This window comes from Aotus nancymaae, unplaced genomic scaffold (assembly GCF_030222135.1).
Source record: "Aotus nancymaae isolate 86718 unplaced genomic scaffold, 86718_ANA_hifiasm-v0.15.2.pri h1tg000016l, whole genome shotgun sequence".
NCBI classification, from domain to species: Eukaryota; Metazoa; Chordata; class Mammalia; order Primates; family Aotidae; genus Aotus; species Aotus nancymaae.
In genome coordinates this window covers 12,540,525-12,564,264 of record NW_026988428.1, presented here as the reverse complement: position 1 = coordinate 12,564,264, position 23,740 = coordinate 12,540,525, and the positions used below count along the sequence as shown (strand labels likewise).

General features: G+C 33.1%; 1 protein-coding gene across 5 annotated transcripts in view; it reads right to left on the bottom strand.

The window, feature by feature from the left end:
- CEP290 (centrosomal protein 290) overlaps positions 1–23,740 on the bottom strand; it is a 90,605-nt gene that overhangs the window by 32,369 nt on the left and 34,496 nt on the right. For all 5 annotated transcript variants that reach the window (XM_064376908.1, XM_064376910.1, XM_064376909.1 and 2 more), the window contains 16 exons: positions 23,323–23,425; positions 23,002–23,232; positions 21,515–21,688; positions 18,527–18,638; positions 15,194–15,399; positions 14,107–14,258; positions 12,052–12,163; positions 10,689–11,144; positions 9,200–9,364; positions 8,092–8,199; positions 7,715–7,849; positions 6,244–6,510; positions 5,511–5,618; positions 4,662–4,861; positions 1,806–2,019; positions 685–822 (listed from right to left, as the gene is read on the bottom strand). In XM_064376908.1, the coding sequence (XP_064232978.1) occupies positions 685–822; positions 1,806–2,019; positions 4,662–4,861; positions 5,511–5,618; positions 6,244–6,510; positions 7,715–7,849; positions 8,092–8,199; positions 9,200–9,364; positions 10,689–11,144; positions 12,052–12,163; positions 14,107–14,258; positions 15,194–15,399; positions 18,527–18,638; positions 21,515–21,688; positions 23,002–23,232; positions 23,323–23,425 (2,881 nt within the window). The remainder of the gene's footprint in view (positions 1–684; positions 823–1,805; positions 2,020–4,661; positions 4,862–5,510; positions 5,619–6,243; positions 6,511–7,714; positions 7,850–8,091; positions 8,200–9,199; positions 9,365–10,688; positions 11,145–12,051; positions 12,164–14,106; positions 14,259–15,193; positions 15,400–18,526; positions 18,639–21,514; positions 21,689–23,001; positions 23,233–23,322; positions 23,426–23,740) is intronic.

Here is a 23,740-nt window from a genome sequence, read left to right as displayed (position 1 = left end):
ATGCCACTAGAAAGCAGTTGCTAGCTGTCCTATGGTGAGAATGATGGGGATACACTATAAGATATTCTGGAAAAGGTGAAACTATGAAGACAGTAAAAAGATCACTGGTTTCCAGGGGCTTGGTGAGGTGGGGAGGGCGGAAAGAAGAGGAGAGGCACCGAAGATTTTTAGGGCAGTGAAAATACCCTCTATAAAATAACAATGGATACACATCATTATACATTTGTCTAAACACACAGAGTGTAAAATACCAAGAGCTAAAACAGAGGTAAACTTGCACTCTGGGTGATTATGATGTATCAATATAGGTTCATCCATTGTAACAAATGCAGGGGACACATGGGAAATCTCTGAACCTTCCTCTCAATTTTGCTGTGAACCTACAATTGCTCTAAGAAAATAATAAAGTCTTAAAAAAAAATCCTAGGTAAAATATTTCTTAAATTTAACACCATTAGAAAGAGTAGTTCATAATGGTCTATCCTTTCCTAATCCCCAAGAATCATTACATGAATATCATAAAGATACTTATTGTTCAAAAATGCATGTGTGTGTCGATGTCTGTCCTCCAATAGTGCATTATAAATTCCCTACTCATCAGCAAAATTACTATATATCGAAGTGAATTCTCTTCCAATAGGAATTATCAGAATTTTTGTTACATTAACACATGTTGATGTTCACCTTTAGCTCTCTAGTATGTCGATCAACAATTTGTTGAACATTGAGATGGGCCTCTTTTTGAGAAGTTGCAGAAATAATACGTTCTTCAGCAGCTGCTGTCATTTCTGCCCGGAGTTCTAAAAGTGCCCGACTAAGTGCCTAAAAATTACAAAAACAATATAATTTTTTAAGGAAAATTGACATTTTATATGCACAATATATGATACAAAAAAATTAACAAGTTTTATTACTTTCTACTATTTTCCTAAAATACTATGAGTTTAATGGAACATATTTTGCAAATTAACAACTCAACTTTTTCAAATAAATGTTTTGTAATTACATTCAATTCTTTCTGCATTGAATGTGAACGTTCAAAATCTTAAGAATGATTTTGAGAACTCAGCATTAAATCAAGCAGTTTGTATTACAAAAATCAGATATGTTTTGTTTTCAAATATCCAAGTTTAGATATTTAAATTAGTCGCTTAGTACATCCTCCCATATGAAATTAACTGAATTTAGGTAGACAAAGAAAGGACTAAGAAAGGCTTAAAGTTTATGCATAAATTTCATGAGCTAGCACAGAAAAACAGCAGCAACTTCTAAAACAATTTGAATATATCAAATCTGATATAAATGTTTTAAAACCTAATAAATCAGAGAATACACTGACCAACTCCATCCCACTAAACCATCTGTATGACTACTTTTTTCATCTCTCCTTTTCCTCATTACCGTATCTCCCTCTCAGTCCCTCTAATTGTTAAAAATTGTTCATTTGTTAAAAATGCTAGCACAAAATCTCAGTAGAAAAATAAAGACAATGTAATGTATATTATATGCATATTTCTATAATGTATATTAAGATTTTTCCCCACTTCATATAGATAACACACAAATCGGATTGATGACAACATAAAAAGATAAATTGAACTATATTTGCTCTGAAAAACAGCACTTAACAAGGCCATTTAACAGAATTGTCTGAAAGACCCTGTTTAACAGCATAAGATAAAAGCTCATACTTTTTATTACAACAGAGATTTACGCTACCATGTTTTATAAATTTACAAATCTTCTCTAAAAGCAATCTACCACAAATTTTTCCTAAATCTTGGTGATTTTCTGTTGTTACTTACTTTCTGTTGTTTCTCTTTCAAGGCTAATTGGCTCTTTAGCCGTTCTACTAGATTTCTCATTGTAGTTGTCGGAGCTCTTGAATTTGCTTCTTTTTGAGCCTGAAGTTCAGATTTTAAACACTGTGACTCCTTTTGTGACTGGGCCAGAAGATACCTTAAATCCTCTAGTTCTGCTTTTACTTTTTTCACTTCTTCCTCGTGGTTTTCTTGGAGCCTGATGTAAATAAACATATGTGGTTTGTTTTTTTTTTAACTTTTTATTTTTTTGAGATGGAGTCTCTGTCTCCCAACCTGGAGGGCAGTTCTCAGGTCGGCGCGATCTCAGCTCATTGCAACCTCCACCTCCCCTTGCCTCAGCCTCCTTAGTAGCTGGGACTACAGGGGTGTGCCATCAGGCCCAGCTAATTTTTGTATTGTTAGTAGAGATGGGGTTGCACCATGTTGGCCATGCCAGTCTTGAACTCATGACCTCAGGTGATAAGCTCGTTTTGGCATCCCAAACTGCTGGGATTACAGGTGTGAGCCACCACACCTTGCCAAACATACGTAATTAATAGACTGGCTGCTGCAATTAATATGATTAATACAAATTTCACACAGAGCAAATGTTCCATCCTAAGTATACTTAAAATCTAAATCTTGATGCAGACATCCAAATCCAGATAATAATAATTCTTTATTTCACTCAACTACTTTTAACAGCACATTTTTATTCTAGTTTCTGTCTAATATTTTTGGGAACAATTTTACCAAGTTATTTTGTGGCTTTAGTCAAATAATACAGAGAATGAACAAAATGGCATTTTAAATAGTACGGCTCTTGCAAAATGTGATTGCTTCCTCTATATGATAGTTTCCTAACCACACTACTGGTAACACTTTTGACTGGATAATTCTTTGTTATTGGTGGGGCTGTCTTGTGCATGATAGGATGTTTAGCAGCATCTTTTGGCTCTATCCAACTAGATACCAGTAGCACCCCCTAGCCATGACAATCAAAAATGTCTCTAGACATTGCTAAATGTCCCCAAGAGGGACAACAGTGAAAAATTAATCCCCTATATTTGAGAACTAAGGCCCTATATTGACATATTGAAAAGGTGACTATAACTTTTCACAGAAATCATATGTATTATTAATTCACTTATGGTTCAAATTCACTAGCATTATATCTACTAGCATTATCTCTACATTATATCTACTTCCATACATATATGTAAGTAGATACCATCAACAGGTATTAGTTAATTCAATTAACCCTATTGCTCATTCAGCATTAAGTCTGTTAAACTGAATTAACATATTGTTGTGCATACAGATACTGCATCTCTGCTGAGATTCTGACCAATGAGAGGGAGATAGTGTTAATAAATGAGTAAATGTTAAACTCTTTGAGGCTGTTTTGGCAAAACTTAAGTCTAACTTTAAAGAGTCATCATGAAATTATGAAAATACGAGGTTTTACTTAAGAAATCACACAGATCCATGATTTCCTAATATACATCAAAATATGCACACAGAGGATATAAGTACAATTTTGGGCTGAAATGACAAGATAAGGTACACAACAATAACTTGAAGTATTTCACGTGGCAAAATAAATACATTATACAAGGTATTTCAAGAGATCGTGATTTTCTACACCCTGGAATTGGAAGCAAAAACACAAGTAATTTTATACTCCAAAACGTAACAGAAATTTACTAGACCAAAAATAACATCTCATGTACAAAATTTAATAGAGTGAGGAAAAGAGACTGAAAATACACATATGCTGTTGCCAATTTTCTTTCCTTTAGAGAGTAATTTCTTAAAAGTGGCAGCTCCTTAACAAAGCAAAAATAGTGTTAATTCTGTTAGAGGCATTTGAATAAATGAGTAGAGAATCAAAGGGTCTAATAGGGGCCTGAGAGCTGAAATGGAACTATAAGTCAAACAGTTCAACTTTCTAATTTAGGCCCATAGAGATAATACTACAATGATTAGAAACTACGTAACTATAAAACTATTTTGAGTTTAAAATCGTATGTTCTGATAAATCGGTTGAACAATGTTTAGAATCTCTATTATGTTCCAGACACTCTTATAAGTGTGTAAACCAAAGTTTTCTCTGTATATGTTATTTTACAATATTCAAATTACTTTCATACATGGTATCATTTGACCTTCATATAACCACCCTGAAAAAGCCAGAGTAAGTACTGTTATTTCCATTTTAAAGATGATGAGGCCAAGTGAGGTGGCTCAGGCCTGTAATCCCCGCACTTTGGTAGGCCAAAGTGGGTGGATCACTTGAGCTCCTGAGTTTGAGACCAGCCTGGGCAACATGGCAAAACCCTGTCTCTACAAAAATACAAAAAACTAGCCAGGTGTGGTGGCACCTGCCTGTAGTGCTAGCTACTCAGGAGGCCGAGGTGGGAGGATGGCTTGGGCCTGGGAGGTCAAGGTTGCAGTGAGACCAGATCGTGCCACTGCACTCTAGCCTACGCAATAGAGCCAGACCTTGTCTCAAAAATAAATAAATAAATAAATTGATAAATAATATGAAACTGAGGCTCAAAGAAGGTAAAAATGAGATTCTGGAAAAGAATCTGTATTGGCTTTTGAGTCAGACTGACTAGTTTCAAATTATGTCTTTCCCATCTTCTCCAGGCATGCTATTAAGCATTCCTGAGGCCATATCCTCTCTGAAAAAGGTGAAAATGATAACATATATAATCAGTAGTCCTGAGGATAAAAATGAGACAATATACATAAAAGTCTTAGAACAGTTCCTGGCATAGCAAACACTTATGCTTATCTTCATTATATTATTATTACCATTGCCTATTTTTACAATACATTTTGGAGACTTACCGTAATTTGGTATTTTCAAATTCTTTTACTTTTAATTCAGTGATTTCTCTTTGTCTCTCTAAATCTTGTGATACTTTCTTTAGTTTGATCAAGAGTGAGGAGAGAGAGTCATCTTGTTCTGCTACTGTCTGTTCCATCTCGGCCAGACGAATAAAATGCTTATTGGTAGGAACTGGAGTGGGAGACTCTTTCATTAAATCCTATGAAATATGAATATGTTAGCAATAGGCATGCATAATTCAATGCCATACTTATTCTATATTTTTAATTTAGTTCCTCAAATGATCAAAATATAGTATCTAAAATTTAATGATTTAATAGGCAATGAAGGCTTAAAGAAGACAGGAAAGAAATACCTTATTTTTTATATTTACGATAGCTAGCAAAATATCTGTATGTAGCAGGAGATCAATAAATGTTAACTGAATTAATGAGGTAAGGCTCAAACATGCTAATTACATTAAAAACATTAAAAGATACATGAAAAACATTAAAAGATGACAGGTCATTTCACACATATGAAACAGAATGATCAAAAGAGGCAAGTATGAGCTGAATTTCGGAGATGAAAAGAAGTTAGTTATAGGTAAACTTACAGTGAGTAGAATTTGAAAAGAAAGGTAAGTAGGTTCATAGAAGATCAAGCATATGGCTAAAGAGTATAAACATAACTTTGTGTGAGGTACAGAAGGAGTTGGGTCTAGGAAGAAAAATGATCAGAACTACGTTTTCAGATTATTTCGGCAACAAAAAGGTAGGGTGACTTCCCCAAAAAAGAAGAGCACTGAATTTTAAATTACATGGTCTCAAAAATCAATAATAAATAGAACAAAGTTCTTAGAATCTTACCCAAGCCGTTTGTTTGAATTTATTTAGTGAACTATCAGCCTGTAGTTCTAATTTGTGATGAAGAATATGAAGGTCTTCCTCATGTTTCTTCACAATTTCTCTTTGCTCCTGTTTTACAGAAAATCGAAACTATATCCTAAGTTGTAATTAAAATAAATTCACATTTTGAAGACCTTATATATTTTCTTTTTAATCTTCTAAAATTCCTTTGAGATGAGGAAGAAACAGTATCTCTATGTATGTACATATTTAGAGCAGCATGCATGTCCCCTCACACAATGTTCAAGTTGACAAGTCCTATCTCAGTTCATAACATATTCTTAACATTGGAATAACATGTATCTATCATCTTTTAACTTATTTCTAGAAAAAATAAAATGTTAGCTTTTCCCCACAAAGTTCTAACAAATCTGATTTCTACTGATTACCAGTGTGACATATTTTATTCCACGCTATTACCTCAGTCCTCACATATAAACTCAATTAAAATATTTTTCAAAATCACGATTTCACCGTGACAACTACTCCTGGTTTAGTCAGTGTATAAGAGAAAGATACACAAACTGCCAGTTTTACTCATGGAGGTGTAATCCAATCACATGCAAGTAACAATTCGTTAATAGAATCATTTGAAAGCAAGAAAAGAACTACCACTTTAGGGCAAAATAATATTTAGCATTGGATTAAAAAAACATAATACATAAAACTGCAAACTCATAATATAATAAAATACCTCTCTGGCTTTTTCTAGAAGATGTTGATATTTCTTTACTACTTCTTCTTTTTGATTTAACCTTGCTTGCATGTTTACAATAGTTTGATGAGCAATTTTCAATGTGTGATGAGATTTTGGTTCCATCTCTTTTCTGCCTAGCTCAGCTATGAGCTTTTCTCTTTCTGCAGTGGCAGGCAATCGAAGCCTCAGTTCATTGATTACTTTGTCTCTTGACAGTATATTTTGTTCTGCTAACCTTAAAGCAGATTCTTTCTCTTTTAGCTTCTGCAATGATTAAATCACAATAAATCATTAAAATATCTTTTTTCCTTTAAAATGCTTCAGCTGAACTTTAGATTAGTTATTAGCAAAAAAAATTTCACTTTATTTTTCACATCATATGTACAATAGCCATTTGATACTTAATAAGGTTAAACTATTTCTAATTGACAGCAGTTATTTACATAGTTTATTTATAAGAGGATTACATATGTTAGAAACTTCACTGTTATGACATAAATAAAATTTAATTAATGTACTTTATGGAGATTTTAGAGTTTAGAAGTATAAATGTGTGGTTGTGCTAGATTAAGGAAGAACATGTAATAAATTATTTCCTTTATTTTGGTCCATTGACTAGCAGAGCATTAGAAGGCTAATCTACAAGTCAGTGAAGTACAAAACTGGAATTTTAGTGGCCCAAGTCAATAAATTAGCACTATAAAACCTGCAGTTTATTAAGACAAAGCAGAAAAAAAAACTAGAAAAATTTTTACTCTTCAAGAGGATTAAGGTGAGTATTTTAAATTAAGCAATTCAGTGGCAATTCACATAAATGACAAATCTTACAATTACTGAGGAAAATCTAAGTTTCCTGAACTGATTAAAAATGTACAATTTTACTTGAAAAACTCCTTTACATATATTTTAAAATGTATTTGGAGTTAATATATTTAGATGGAAACTAAAATGAAAATCATATTCAGTTTACATTATTTTCCAAATAATTTAATAAAGATGACAGATTTGATCACCTACTAATCAAAATCAAGATCTAGGTTAAAACAGAAAGTAATTTCTAATTTACCTTCAACCCTTTAACCATGCATAAAAAGGAATGAACTCAAAATTGATTAATAGATTATGTAACATGCACTTCAAAATAAAACCAAAAAAATAAGAAAAGATCATATAAAGGAAAATAATATATTGTTCGTAAAGCTACAATTAAATGCTTTTTGTTTCCTTTCATGCTAGTGCTGATCAGTGTACCTAAAGGTAACAAGTCATAACTAAATAGTGAATTCAAATTAACCATATCTGCTGTTCATTATTGGCTGTTAGAAACATTATAGGAGAATAGAAAAAGAGTGAAATTAGCAACAGATTCATCATTCTGTGCATCGTCCTCATAAAGAAACATTATTTAACATCCCCCCACAAACATTCCAAAGAATACACGAATCAAAATGCAAATTCTTCTAATTACCTCTTCAAGTGATTTGCAAGTTGCGTGTGTTTCTAGGATTATTCGAATGTTCTCCTTAATTTTTCTTAGAGCGATCTCAAGTTGATTTGGAAGGGGCAAACTAGGGTCAGGGATTGATCCTGTAGCTTCTTCAAACTATTAACAAATAGTATGAGTTTTTAAAAAAGCAGTTGCAGCATTGAAAATAACAATATTAACTTTTACAGCTGCATGATAAAACATAGATTAAACCCCTCATATTTTAAATATACAAATATAAGATCAATTAATATATACAAATATAACCAATTAAAATTATGTCTGATATAGGAAATATTTCTGTGAATTAACACTCTAGACCATGCTACAGAATAGCAAACAAGATTAATCATTCATACCTTTTGTGCCGCATTTAGTATTTCATTTTGCTGACGGTCAAAAATGTCTAGTTGACGTTCCAGGTCAACTTCTCTTTGATCCCAAGCCATTTGTCTTTCTTCATGAAACTAACAAAAGACAATTTGTGTCAGACACATACACAAAGACATCAGGCACATAACAAGCATTTTATATATATTTTCTTATCTAATCCTCACAACACATTGATGAAACTGTAATTATTTTCCTTTTATGAAAAATAATACAAACTCAGAGAGGTGAAGTAACTTGTGTAAGATCACAGAGAAAAGCACATGTGAAGTAAGAAAGGCAGAAAGGCAGATGTGATTTAAATCTCTCCATCCATCCATCCATCCATCCATCCATCCATCCATCCATTCATCTATCCATCCAAAATATATTTAATTATATATATTATGTACCAAGCATCATTCTAGGCAGTACAAACACAGCAGTAAACAAAACCAAGTCCATGTCACCATGGAACTTACATTCTGGTGAAGGAGACACAGTCAATAAAAAACAAGTAAGTACGTAATATACCTGAAGGTTACAAGTGCTATGGAGAAAAATTAAGATAATCTCTATTTAGGGAATCTTGATAGTAGAATTTACTGTTGTATCTTAGGTGGCTGGTGAAGGATGCACTGATAAGGTAAGACATTTGAGCTAAGACCTTCAGGCACTGAAAATGTAAACACCACAGGTATTTATGGTAAGAACAATTTAAGCAGAGGGAACAATCTCTGAGACAGTTATATGTCTGATGAATTTTATCTGTCTCTGAAGCACACACTTTATTCTATAACGAGCTGCCTTCTTACTCTGTCAGTGAGAGCCAGTAGAAACCTGGAACTGTGAAAAGTCAAATAACCAATATGAAAATAAAAATTAACTTATCAATGAGGTTGCTTATATATTGCCCTTTTTAAGACTAATGTTATAAAAACTAAATATAAATTTTCAGAATAGTTTAGAAAATAAGAAACAAATTATTACATAATCATTAGTAATAGAAGCTGAATTCAATTAGAAGAATAACATAGTCATTTGTACAATATTCTTATTTAAAATCTTAGAAAACAGAAAATAAATATAAAATAAAACCTTGTTCTGTTGCACAATTTCTTCTTCAAGACTGTTGATTGTATGTTCATATTCAGAAATTATATTATTTAAATATTTTATTTCTTCTTTATCCTTGACTAATTCTCGATTTAGTTTAAGCTCTTGAAGACGAAGTTCTTCTATTTTCATATGCCAGTTGATTACCTAAGATTTACAATTTATATATACAAATATAAATGTCATATCAACAAACAATATTCCTCCATTGATCATAATGATTTTAATTGAAAGTAATGGGCATTCTAAAGTAAAATAAGACAATGTTATCTTTTCTCAAGCCACATGACAAATTTTTATTTAGGATTTCCATTGATTTTTCTACAAATGTGGGAATTTACAATAAAATCTTCAAATTATATTGGAATGGACATCACTAACATTCACTTTCATTTTTTCATTTGTTATATGTTTATTGAACACTGACTATAAGTAGGTCATTGAAACATTAATATTATTTTCAAAAACAGAAATCCTAAATGTTTCTAGCCTAGAGAATAGGATGTAGTTGCAAGGTAATTATTTTTCATTTAATTCTTTCTAAATGAATAGATAAAACCATATTTTATTAAAAATAAATATAGGCCCACAACTTCTAAATCAAAGATAATTATGAACAGTAGAAAACAATCGATTACTACAATGTTTAAGAATAATTATAATTAGTATTCAATTAATATTACTTTCAAAAACAGAAATCCTAAATGTTTCTAGCCTAGAGAATAGGATGTAGTTGCAAGATAATTATTTTTCATTCAATTCTTTCTAAATAAAGATAAAACCAAATTATATTAAAAATAAATGTGGGCCCACTACTTCTAAATCAAAGATAATTATGAACAGCAGAAATCAATTGATAACTACTACAATGTTTAAGAATAATTATAGTTAGTATTCAGTTAATATAAATTTTTCTACAGTATTTAAAATTCCTTGGTATTATACAATCTGAAGATTCCCACTAAAATCTTTGGTTAGAAAAGCCTAATTTTATTTTTACAAATAATAGACATTCAAATAGCCAACACTGCTAAGTTACAAAATCTAAATTAATGAATCATAATTGGAATTTGATTGTGTCTTAAGCATTTTTTATATAGGCACATATTAAGAAATTATTATGTAACTCTTTTGAAGACAATGAATTTAAAATTGGCTGGGCATGGTGGCTCATGCCTGTAATCTCAGCACTTTGAGAGACCAAAAGCAGGAGGATTACTTGAAGTCAGGAGTTCAAGACCAGCCTGGGTGACAAAGTGAGACCCTGTCTCTACAAAAACTTTTAAAATTTTAAAAAATTAGGTAGCTATGGTGGTGTGCACCTGTACTCCCAGCTACAACTACTCAGAAGGCTGAGGCTGGAGAATTACTTGAGCTCAGGAGTTCCAGTTATGTTTACACCACTGAACTCCAGCCTGGGCAACAGATCAAGACCTTGTCTGTTAAAAAAAAATCAAGTTTAAATGTTTACCTTTTGGGCTCCCTTGGTATCCTTTAAAGTGCTTATCAACTCTTCTAGGCCCTTTAATTTTAATTCCATCTCCAGTGTTTTGTTCTCCATATTTCTGTGCTCTTGTTGAGAATTTTTCATTTCTTGCATTATCTTAAGTTTGTCATTTTGTAGTTGAATCATTGTTTTAGAGAACTTTTCCTGTTGTGCCAAGGGTAAAGCTCCACTGTACTGTCGTCGCAGAGACTGAATTGTTTGGCGCAGATGTTTTGCTCTGTTTCTCCCCTCCAAACGAGTATAATAGAGAGCCTGTTCTTTTTCATCAAGTTTCTGCTCTAAGCGTATATTGTAAGCCTCCGTCTTCTGCAGTTTATATGTAATTGACTCCAACTTACCAAGAGCAGTAGCCTCACTAAGTTGAAGAGAGACATTATGTTGGTGCAACTTGGCAATCAGTGCCTTTTCATCAGACTGTGCCTAATATGAAAAATATATATATTTGTAGTAAGTTTCAAGTTTTCCAATGAAGTTTATTACAGATTTAAAATCACAATTTACTAAACAAAGTTTTAAAAGAGTGGCACATGATATCTACAAAATCCAACTTTGCTTTAACACAAATAATTACCAAAGAATTGTAAAAGAAAAAAACCAAGAATCAAACTTAAAATCCAAATGTACCTGAATAACAGTGGGTATGTTACTGTTTTTCTTTTAACTTCCACTGATTCAGACAATGTGTATGTTTTTATAATTCCCAACATATATAATGTAAGAATATGTAAAAAGCTACATATAAATACAAGAGAAAATATTGTTATTAAAGATTTACTAATTACTCTTTCTCAGCATCCTAATTTTGATCAGTAGCACAATTCACCTATTTGCATTTAAATGCTGAACTGGATTACTGAACAGTATTTCAAATTAAAGAGTTTTCTAATTAGGTTCCAACTAACAAGAAAACAGCCTCTGGTTGGTGTATCTTCTGATTAAAAATGTAACACTGGCCTGGCATGGTGGCTCACACCTGTAATCCCAGCATTTTGGTAGGCCAAGGAGGGCAGATCATTTTAGCCCAGGACTTCAAGACCAGCCTGGGCAACATGGTGAAACCCTGTCTCTACAAAAAAATAAAACATTAGCCAGACATGGCGGCACGTGCCTGTAGTCCCAGCTGCCCAACAGGCTGAGGTGGGAGAATCACCTGAGCCCAGGAGGTGAAGGCTGCAGTGAGCCTTGAATGTGCCATTGAACTCCACTCTGGGCAACAAATGAGACATTATCTCAAAACAAACAAACAGAAAGTGTAACACATCCCACTCCCTACATCTACTGTAAATTTAGGAAAAAAAGTGGATAGAAGAGCCAATACTGCACATACCTGATAGTCTAGCAGTTGCATTCTGAGGGACTCCACCTCCTTTTCCCTAGACTCTTGCTGTGTATTCAAAATTTCAACTTGCCTTCTGGCAATATCAGAAATTTCTCTCAGTCTAGGAAATAATAATATATTTCAGGAACAATTAAGTACACTTTCTAAGTAAATACCAACTTTAAGAATTTCTAGACCCTTTTCCAAAAAGCCATTCATTTTCAGCATCTATCTCTTCTTTATATGAAACATTAAAACAGGGTTTCTTAAACTGTTTCATGGAACATAATTCCATGAGAGGTTATCATGTTTGCTATATATAAAAAAAACCTTCATTCCCCAACATCCCTCCTCCCCCTTGACTATTCATAACATATATTCAGTGCTCTCAGAGGTTCTACCATATATAATTATCTCAAATCATACTTACTATATAGCATTTTCCAAATATATATGGCCAAAGAACTTCTGTCCCACACTTTTTTCCATAAAACATTTATTGTCATAATTTGGAATATGCTAGGATAAGGTATTTAGTACATTTATCTAATACCATCACACAGTTAAGAATACAGAAATATAAAATTTCTAAAATCCTTAAATGGATTAATGTATGTTTTAATCTACAAGTTATCAGAAATGAGAAAAGAAACAAAACATGCATTTAATAAAACTACAAAACAAGTGATAGTTTAATGGTAATAACTCCTTCAAATTCCCTTATGAATACTGTGACAAGCCAACACAAGCAAAGCAAAATGTAAAGTTTCTTCGCTTTGGGTTAGAATTATTTTAGTTCAGTGTTACAGATAAGACAGGTTTCCTCATACTGATCAGATGCTCTCATTGCCAGTTGCATTATTAACAAAATATGATTTTTTTTTTTTTTTTTTTTTTTTGAGACGGAGTTTCGCTCTTGTTACCCAGGCTGGAGTGCAATGGCACAATCTCGGCTCACCGCAACCTCCGCCTCCTGGGTTCAGGCAATTCTCCTGCCTCAGCCTCCTGAGTAGCTGGGATTACAGGCACGCGCCATCGTGCCCAGCTAATTTTTTGTATTTTTAGTAGAGATGGGGTTTCACCATGTTGACCAGGATGGTCTTGATCTCTTGACCTCGTGATCCACCCGCCTCGGCCTCCCAAAGTGCTGGGATTACAGGCGTGAGCCGCCGCGCCCGGCCCAACAAAATATGATTTAAATGAACTATTATAGTTAGTTTATATCAAAAGAGGTCCAAGAGAAGAAAGGACCAATTTTTTTACAAAAGGGTCTTTCATAGTGAAAAAGATGTCAAAAATTGATATTCCCAAGAGAACTATCAGGCTCCAAAGGAATGGCTATATTTTTATGAGTAGGCCATAAAATACTTTTACAATTTATGCTTGACAGATTAACTAAGTGGTCCTTATACTTTTCTACTGAAGTATGACCTAATTACAAAAGAGAATGAAAATACAGCATAGCTGGCACACAGTATTTACTCCTTATATGTATTTTGTGTTCTAAACTAGCAGGAAATATTTCTTCACATAAAATAAAAACAAAATATAACCTCAAGGTTAAGTATAATTGTACAAGTTTAGTAACTTGCACAGTGCCTAGTACATAGTAAATGCCCAATAAATGTAAACTAAATCAAAATCTCAATTTTTTATCATATCTTACAGCAACTTTATGAACCAAGTAGAAGACGTACTATTATTCCCTTATTAAAGTGAAGAAATTTAGGTTTAAATACACTAAATAACATTCCTTATCCATCACCTCTTTCCCAAAAAATCAGTATGTGAAAGAACTGGACCTTTCTGCAATAATATTCCTGAACTCTAAAAAATGTAAATCTTGAGAAGTCACTTCCTCTTTAAAAATATTATCCTCATTAATATTATTATTTAACCCTGTTAAAACCAATCTTAATATTACTCAATCCTGTTCTAATAAAAAGAAATCAGTGTCAATTACCACTACGAATATTATCCTTGTATACTTGTAATTGGGCTTCTCAAAGACAAATTAGGGGAGATACATCTAGTCAAATGACTAAAATGTTTATATGCACTTACTTTGACACTTCAACTTTTAGTTCCATTTCATTCTTCTCTAATTCTAGAATCCGTTGCCTATTAGCATCACTTACTGCCTTGCTCACACTATCAGCTAATTCATCTCTTAACATCTGTTCCACCTTCTGTGCCTCCAAATTGATTTTGGTAAGCTAAGAAAATGTAACAAAAAATGTTCAGATACATCAGTTTTAGGTGAGGTTTTCCATGTAATTTAGCTTATAAAGTACTGTAATCCTCTTTACTTGACCTTAGTCCAGATACTAAATTGAGTGTGAAATGTTAAGAACAGACTGAAGGAGGGTAAAAAGATGAAAGAATCAGAAACAAATTATGGAAACTCTGGTTATATTCCAATCCACCAAAAGTCATTTTTATTAGGCAACTCATTATATAATAATATCTGAACTTGTAATATTCTTACTTTGCTTAGCATGAAATCTGCTCATTATATTTTATTTCAATTATATTATCTACAAATAAAGCCAAATGAGTTAATAAAATCTTATTCATATAGATTTAGTGACATAGTTAAAACAAAAATGATATAAATGCTTTGGAAAACATTAAATCTCAAGGTATGCAACCACTGTAAGACTTGTGTTTAATCATAAATTGTTAAATACTTGCAAACTATATTTACTGTCATGCAGTTTAATGATTCTGACCAAATCAAAAAAATATAAAACCTCCAATTAGAATGTAAAGTCCCTGAAAGTAGAGATTACTGTCTTATTTTGTTTCTTGCTGTATTCCCAGTCCCAACAAAGGGTCTGACATGTAATAGGCAATTAATAAATATTTGTTAAATGAAGGGATGGTGGTGAAAGGCAATTCCATTGTTTAGTAAATAACATTTCATATATTAAATCTAACAATATAACATTGGTGAGAAACAAGAACTTACAGAAATACCTGCTTTTGTTTTAAACAATTCAGATTTAAATCTTTTATGTATTCATTACATGAAACACAGCACTATATTAATAAGCTATTTCAGAGATACAAACAAACCTCTTAACAATAATACAATATCTACCAAGACTAATTCTTATTCTCTAATTGTATGATAAAACTTATATCAAACCTCAGCAAATTTGGTTTCCAATTCAAAATTACGTTCATCCATTTGCTTTAATGAAGTCCGTAAGTGTTCATACATTTTTTGACAATGTTCAGCCCTCTGTCTTTCATTTAATTCCTTCATTTCTAGCATAGTTATTTTTTTTGAAATGGAAACAATGTCACTGTTGGTTATTGATTTCTTTGCCTTATCCATATTAGATTCATTACCTATATGCAATAAAATACTTAAGTCAATCTCATGTTGTTTATATTAAAATTATCTCAGATATTTTAGATGTTGTATATAAGAAAGCAGTATAGTTCTATGGAAAGCACATTAGCTTTCTGAATTCTATCAAACCTGGGCTCTAATCTCAGCTCTGTTATTTCCTGACTGTTTGATGTCTATACCATTTAATCTCTGTGGAACTTAATGTTCTTCATCAATCAAACGATTCAAGAAAAAAACACCTATTCCTCCCTCATAGAACTGTGGAACTAACAACATAAAGGACTTAGTGTAGAGGTATCACATATAATAAATTTCTAAAATGGCAAGTAAACATTTTACTGAAAGGAGATAAACTGTATGAGAAGCAATGCAGTAAAGCAAAGTGACTATGAATATAAGTGCAATGATTTCATTTTTAGTTTCATAGAGCCAAGCTTAAAAGAAAAATGTGAAGCCATATGATTGATAGATTCTACCAAATATAATCTTGTCTAACTATGAGTATTATTTGGTCTTTGTACTGACATGGTTTGGCTGTGTCCCCACCGAAATCTCATTCTGCATCTTAGTTCCCATAATCCTCATATATAGTAGGAGGGACTCAGTGGGAGGTAACTGAATTGTGGGGGTGGTTTCCCTCATGCTATTCTTGTGATAGTCTTCCTGCCACTATGTAAAGAGGAAACGTGTTTGCTTTCCCTTCTGCTGTGATTGTAACATCAATACAGACCTAATATCAAATATTTTACAGTCTTTTATTAGTTGTTATGCCTTAATCATATATATGTAGTTATTTAGCTTGTCTTTGGACACAAAAGTATGTGGCTAAATGGAAAGAGAATTAAAAGCCAATTTACCATAAAAAGGCATCGCATAGGAATGTCATTGGTTAGTTAGACATTTTTTGAGGAGGAGGAAGAAAACATACTTTTGCTTTGTATAACAAACATAGTCCAGAAAAAACAAAATTTGGTAGAGTGTTTTGCTTTTCAGCAACTTAAAATTCATGTGTGTTTAGGATAACCAATTATTTAAAGGAACAAAGCAGCAACTCAGCACCAACTCATTTTGTAAACAGCCTTTTACAATACCAGTAATGCCCCCTCCTATTTTTCCAGCTTTATAAGTTCAAGTTCTATAACTGAGTTTTCTCAAAGTAATATATATTTCCTGAAAAAAAAGAAGGTCTCTATCTTGGCTTTAAAAAGTGCTTCATTATGTTCTGTATTTCTCTTTTAAATTTATTATTTTAGAATAGCTAATGGAAGCAGTAATCAAGTACCTAACAATAATGGATCACTAACAGGAGCTAAGAGTGTTAGTAAATCAGTTCATTACGGAATAAAGACTCATTCAAATAATCTTAGGCACCATATAGAAAAATACTGCACTAAATGCCAATATATAAAGGAGTCCTTCTCCATTCTGCACTGTGCTAAACTCTGATAAGAAGAGAAAAGCACATTACAGGGGCTGAAGCAGATTAGCCATCTTATATGTTCTTGGGTTTGGAGTTTTCTTAAAGAGAGGGTAGAGCACAACAGCCAAACACTAATAAATTCCTAGATGAAAAAAGTTAATGATGTGACATTTTTAAACAAAGATATAAAGGCAACAGGGAATAGAGAAACACTCTTAAAACTTTGGTGATATAAATCCTTATATGGAATGGATTAAGACACATGAAAATTAAAGAATTCCTGTAGGGAATTCAGCATTTTTTAAAAATAAAGATGATGAAATAAAAAAGAACCTACTAAAATTGTATGAAATACTCTTTTAGGTCTTCATTTAAATGATATCTTCTTCCATGTAAATACTACACAAAAGCCAATTCATATTTAATCTCTTATTGAGCTAAAAATTTCATTTCTAAAAGTAGCTTATCTAAGATTTCCCAATGTTAGGCTTCTCTAAACCAAGTGTCTTATTACCAATTTAAGAGAAAAGTTGTATGTAGTAATAAAAACCTTGAATAGCTCTAAGGTTTAGGAAACAAACAAACGAAAATACCTCATCCAAAGCAGCAAATTTATTTGAAAATTATGAAGCACAATGTATGAGATAAAATTATGAAAATCCTACAAACCAGGATAACTACTTGAAAAATTAATATGGAAAACTAAAGATTTTAACACCTTCTGAAACAGTAATATCTCTGTTAGATATACATGAAAATGTTCACTGTGGCATTATAAGCAATAGCAAAAATATTAAAGGGTAGTGAGTTAATCACTCAAACACAGTAGGATATTGCATAAGTATTTACAAGTGTGATGAATAAAACACAGTTGTTTTTTTTTTTGAGACAGAGTCTTGCTCTTGTTGCCCAAGCTGGAGTGCAGTGGCACAATCTTGACTCACTGCAACCTCTGCCTTCTGAGTTCAAGCAATCCTCCTGCCTCAGCCTCCTGACTAGCTGGGATTACAGGCGCCTGCCACCATGCTTAGCTAATTTTTATACTTTTAGTAGAGATGGGGTTTCACCATGTTGGCCAGGCTTGTCTCAAACTCCTGACCTCAGGTGATCTGCCCGCCACAGCCTCCCAAAGTGCTAGGCTTACAGGCATGAGCCACCATGCCAAGCCACAAAAATATTTTTGATATTACTATCTAAATACAGTATAGAACAATGTTTATAATAATTTAAAATATATAAAATATGTAAGCATATAGCAGCAAAAATATACAGTAATATAGTAATGAAATTATGAGAAATACAACTTTTCAAATTTTCTTTGATGTTTCCTGGTGATCTTTTAATTTAAAAATATCAAATGATATATAACTAATATAACTTGCATTAAGTAAAAGAAATCATAATATCATTATTAAAATATCATCAGTTTTAATTGTTAAATGGTTCAAAGTAGCTAATGCTTAGTCATTAATTTTTAACATATATAATTTCATTAGAAACAAATCTAACTTAAGAACTGAAAACCAAACTTTGGTGGGGGTAAGTATGGGATTATTCATCTGCCTAAGTTAAACTGCTGGGCAGAAAGTTCTTTTTTTAGTCAAAATATTTTATTTTAATCTAGTATAAAAAAGGAACATTAAATAAGAAATATTCACTATTATATGTTAATCATTTTATATTATTAGAGTTATAAGACTTACCTAATTTAGTTTCTTGTTCCCAGGCTTGTTCAATAGTGTGAAGTTTTTCCTTGGTAATCTCTAGTTCTTTATTTATAGACTCCATTTGTTCTTTTAAGGAGGCATTTTCACACTGAATAAAAGAAAAATGTCTTTAAGCAACTATATTGTAATTCAGACCAATAGCACAAAATAACATAACATCTCCTTAAAACTCACAATCTAGATTACAAAATTAGAATTTCCTCCATATATAATACATACACATATACATACATATATGTAATACATGTATACATATACGTGCACATATCTATACATATATACATATATATGTAAAATACATGCATACATATACATACTGATATGGTTTGGCTGTGTCCCCACCCAAATCTCATCTTGCATTGTAGTTCCCATCATTCTCATATATTGTAGGAGGGACTCAGTGGGAATCGTGGGGGTGGTTTCTCCCATGTTATTCTCATGATAGTAAGTTCTCACAAGGTCTGATGGTTTTATAAGGGGCTTCCCCCTTTGCTCCACTCACTTCCTTCTCCTTCCTGCCACCATGTGAAAAGGAAATGTGTTTTCTTCCCTTCTGCCATTATTGTAAGTTTTCTGAGGCCTCCCCAGCCCTGTGGAACTATGAGTCAATTGAATCTCTTTCCTTTATAAAATACCCAGTCTCAGGTATTTCTTCACAGCAGCAGGAAAATGGACTAATACATATGCACACACACACACACACATATATATATAATTGTAAAATATTATTTTAAAATAATCATCAAAATCCTGTGTTATCCAACATAGGATTTTGATGTACTCAATTTCTGAGTATTAGCTTCTGCCACTAAAGTTGTACATTCCTTTTGGCCAAGCTGGAATACTCAAGAGTTTTCCAACCTTTACAAAACTAGTGCTTACTTCCTTCATGCACACAGTTGCTGAGCATCCTAGTATGCCATCAGCGACAGATGACAGATATTCATAATGAAAAGAAATACAAAATTCTGGCCTTCAGAGTTCTGCCCATTTAGTGCCTATGTGTGTGTGGGTGTGGGTGTGAGGGGGTGGCAAGATTTGGCCAGAGTGTGAAAGGCAGCAGATAATAAGCAAGTAAACAAACAAAAAGTCTATTAAAAATGTCAACATGGCCGATCACGGTGGCTCACACCTGTAATCCCAGTACTTTGGGAGGCTGAGGCAGCTAGATCACTTGAGGTCAGGAGTTCGAGACAAGCCTGGCCAACACAGTAAAACCCCATCTCTACTAAAAGTACAAAAATTAGCCAGTCGTGATGGCCCGTTCCTGTAATCCCAGATACTCAGGAGGCTGAGGCAGAAGAATTGCTTGAACCTGGGAGGCAGAGGATGCAGTGAGCCAAGATCCTGGGAGGCAGAGGATGCAGTGAGCCAAGATCTTGCCACTGCATTCCAGCCTGGGCAACAGAGCAAGACTCTGTCTCAAAAAGAAAAAGAAAAAGTCAGTATCAGCCATTGCAGTGGCTCAGGCTCACACCTGTAATTCCAGTACTTCGGGAGGCTGAGGTGGGAGAATCACTTGAGTCTAGGATTTTGAGAACAACCCAGGCAACAAAGCAAGACCTCATCTCTATAAAAAATATAAAAACTCAGCCAACCATGGTGGTGCATGCCTGTAATCCCAGCTATTTGGGAGGCTGAGTTCGAGATCAGCCTGGCCAACGTGAGGAAACCCTGTCTCTACTAAAAATACAAAACTTAACCAGGCATAGTGGCACATGCCTGTAATTCTAGCTACTCAGAGGCTGAGGCAGGAGAATTGCTTGAACCTGGGAGGCAGAGGTTGCAGTAAGCCAAGATCATGCCACTGCACTCCAGCCTGGGTGAAAGAGTGAGATTTCATCTTAAAAAAAAAAAAAAAACCTTGAGGAAAGATAAAAAATATTATTTGGGAAAATGATAACATTAAAAATCATTCATGTATACATTATCTACAAGACATCTCTCGACTAGGATTTTCTAATGTTCTAGAGGATAGGACAAAGGACATGGAGAATGGAAAAAAATAAATTATTACCATACCTAAATAGGCAGAATTTTCTATAAAAATTAACATAATCACCTCTCTTTGGCAAAGCAGCAAAAAGCAAACTGATCAATGCCTACTTCTAAGTAACATTGATAAACATGTCTCATAATTTAGTAGAGTCCAGAAAGCTAGTCAGAACAATGTTTTCATTTACTGAATGTGTCTCTCTGAGCCAGCAAAGCTTTTGAGCTAATAGAATTAGATCTTATTCTACTCCTGTGAGAGGATCTTAGATAAGAATAATCCAAAAGATATAAGCCCCTATTTCAGATGAGGAAGATGAACAGATCAGGAACTTGTTCTGTCCACAGTAAAAGGTATGGAGTTCAAGTGGCTATAAGAGAACTATAAAGGGTCTGAACCATATTCACAGATTGTAACTTATGATATTCTACTCTAGTCTTTTGTATTTCTACAATAAAAAATGATGAGAATTTACAAAGTACATCGATGGTCCAGGAAGAGCCCTTAACATTTCAGTTACTGTCGGCTACATCCATTCCAAAGAACAAAATCCAGGGACCACAGGAGAATAGTTTGCTCTGGGTACAGGGGTAAGAGAAAGGGATGGGTACTTAATGGGTGCTTCCTTCCTTTGATTACAATATTCTACCTGTTTCATGCTCCTTTTTCTCTTTGATGTCTGGTTGAAAGAAGTTTGATTCAGCTAAATCATGCAAGTGACCTCAGGAGAATGATCCAGATAATCATTCAGAAGTCATTTTGCCACTATAGATAGATAACACGTGTGTGTGTTGATACCTGAGAACAAAATATTTATAACTAAACTGAATGAATAATATGGATAATTATATCTCTGCTAAATTTATGTAAATGCAGAAAACTTTAACTAAAATCTGCCAAATCCATTCAAACACAAAGATATTGAAGAAAAATGACTAATATCACAAGGTTCAAGGATCACACAAACTTACCTCTAGGTGTTCCAAGCTACTTGTCCTTTGAACAAGCATATTATCTTTTTGCAAGATGTCCCTGTACTTAGCAGTCAGTTCATTGTATTGTTTATTAGCCAGCTCTAGTTCAGACAAAGAGACACTATTATCTACAACTTTTTGGAGAGCTGCAATCTTGAAAATGGCCATTTCCTATGTAAATAAAGATACATTGAGTTATGCTGATGCCTTTTTTTCTGGTCAAGCACTAGCCACTTTTGAGAAAGATAATACAAGATAATACAACTGAAAGCAAAACAGATTTTAAAACCATTTTTAAAATATGTGATTTCTCATGTTATAAAAGCATGTCTGTTAATAACTGTAAGTGCATAATATAACTAGAAAATTATAATGTTTGCAACTCCTAATAATTGAATTAGGCAACAATTATCAGTGGATGCTAAAACCATTAGGACTCATACATAATTTGTTATTTGGATGGTACCAAAATATTACCAGTTAACTAAATTGCTTAATAATGGAGGTATAAGGTTGTCTTTTCTTCTTCTTCTCTTTTTTATTTCTAAAAAAGAGAGAGACTCACTCTGTTATATAGGTGCACAGGCTAGAGATCAGTGGCACATGATCATGACTCTCTGCAGCCCAACTTCCTGGGCTCAAGTGATCCTCCCACCTCAACCTCCCAAGTAGCTGGAACTACAAGCATGTGCCACCATAACCAGCTAATTGAAAAAACCACAAGAAAAAAAACCTTTTTGTAGAGATGGGGTCTCACTATATTGCCTAGGCTGTTGTCAAACACCTGGGCTTAAGCAATTTTCCTGCTTGCAACATGTTGAAATTACAGGTGTGAGCCACCACACCTGGTCTGCTTGTCTTTTCCTTAACACAGTAATCAATTACAAAATATGGAACAAGCAGATATTCTTGAAGTGATGCAATATAAAGTATAGAGCATTCCTTATGAGGTATTCTTGCCAAAAATATTTAAACCTGAATCTAACCAAGGGTTCTGACCTTACTTTTAGTAATAGAAGGGACAGAGAAACAAGTAAAATCACACACACACACACAGACACACACACACACACACACGTCAGATATATCTTCAAACATTTTTCAGAGAAAAAAAGGAGGATCCTACATTAAAAAGATGTATGACATGTAACATCCAAATGCTTATTCCTTGATTGGAAAATGTAGGAAATGTGACTAAAATCTGGGTATTAGGCAATATTAAAAAATCATTGTCAATTTTGTTAGGTATAATAAAGTTACCATGGTTATGTAAAGAAAAAAGGTTTTCTCAAAAGGGTACAAAAATATTTAGGGGAGGAATGTCTGCAATTCAAACATTCCTACAAAAACCAGAGAAGTAATTATGGCAAAGTTAATAAATGTTAACTAGTAATTTAGGTGATAAGCATTATTGATACCATCCCACCTTCTGCATATTTGAAATTTTTCATACTCAGAAACAGCAAAGTAATAATCAGATGTACCTTAAATCTTTGCAAACATCCAATTTTTTCACAAACTTCAGCCTCCATTGACAACAATTCATTCTTTTGTTTCTCATTTTCTTTTCTAAGTTGTCGCTCCAATTCTACTAAGGTTGTATATTGCCTTATAAGTGATTTTTCATTCACTTGCAAAACAGTAATTTTCCTACTATTTTCTGCAAGTATTTTTTTCATTTCATCCGAATCCATCTGTAGAACATTGAGCAAATTCTGCACAAAGACACATCCATATTACATGTGGAATTTAGCGATCCTAGTTTGTATAATACTGTATAGTTATGTTAAAAATGTTTTACTAACATTATATTCTTTTACTTTTATAGCATCTTGTTGGACTTGCTCCTCAAGTTTTCTCTTTTCCTCTTTTGTTGTTTTAGATTCTGTTTTCCAGGTCTCCTTTGCACTAAAAACAAAACAAAACAAAAAGACAACACTGTAAACCTAATAAAATGTTTACAAGAAAATTTCAGATTATACAAATTTAAAGTTTTCTCAATACAAGAGATATCATAGCTATTCAGTATCTGAAAACACAAGAAATTAAAATTAAATTTAAAAGGGTTCAGCCTAGAATTAAAATTTTTTAAATAAATGCAAGGCAACAAAGTTATCAAATTTTTGTTCTTCCCTGATTCACCACTAAAAGGGTTATAATATAATTGAAGCTGAATCTTACCAATATTTTATTGAAACTAGAAAAAAAGTAGGAAAATAATAC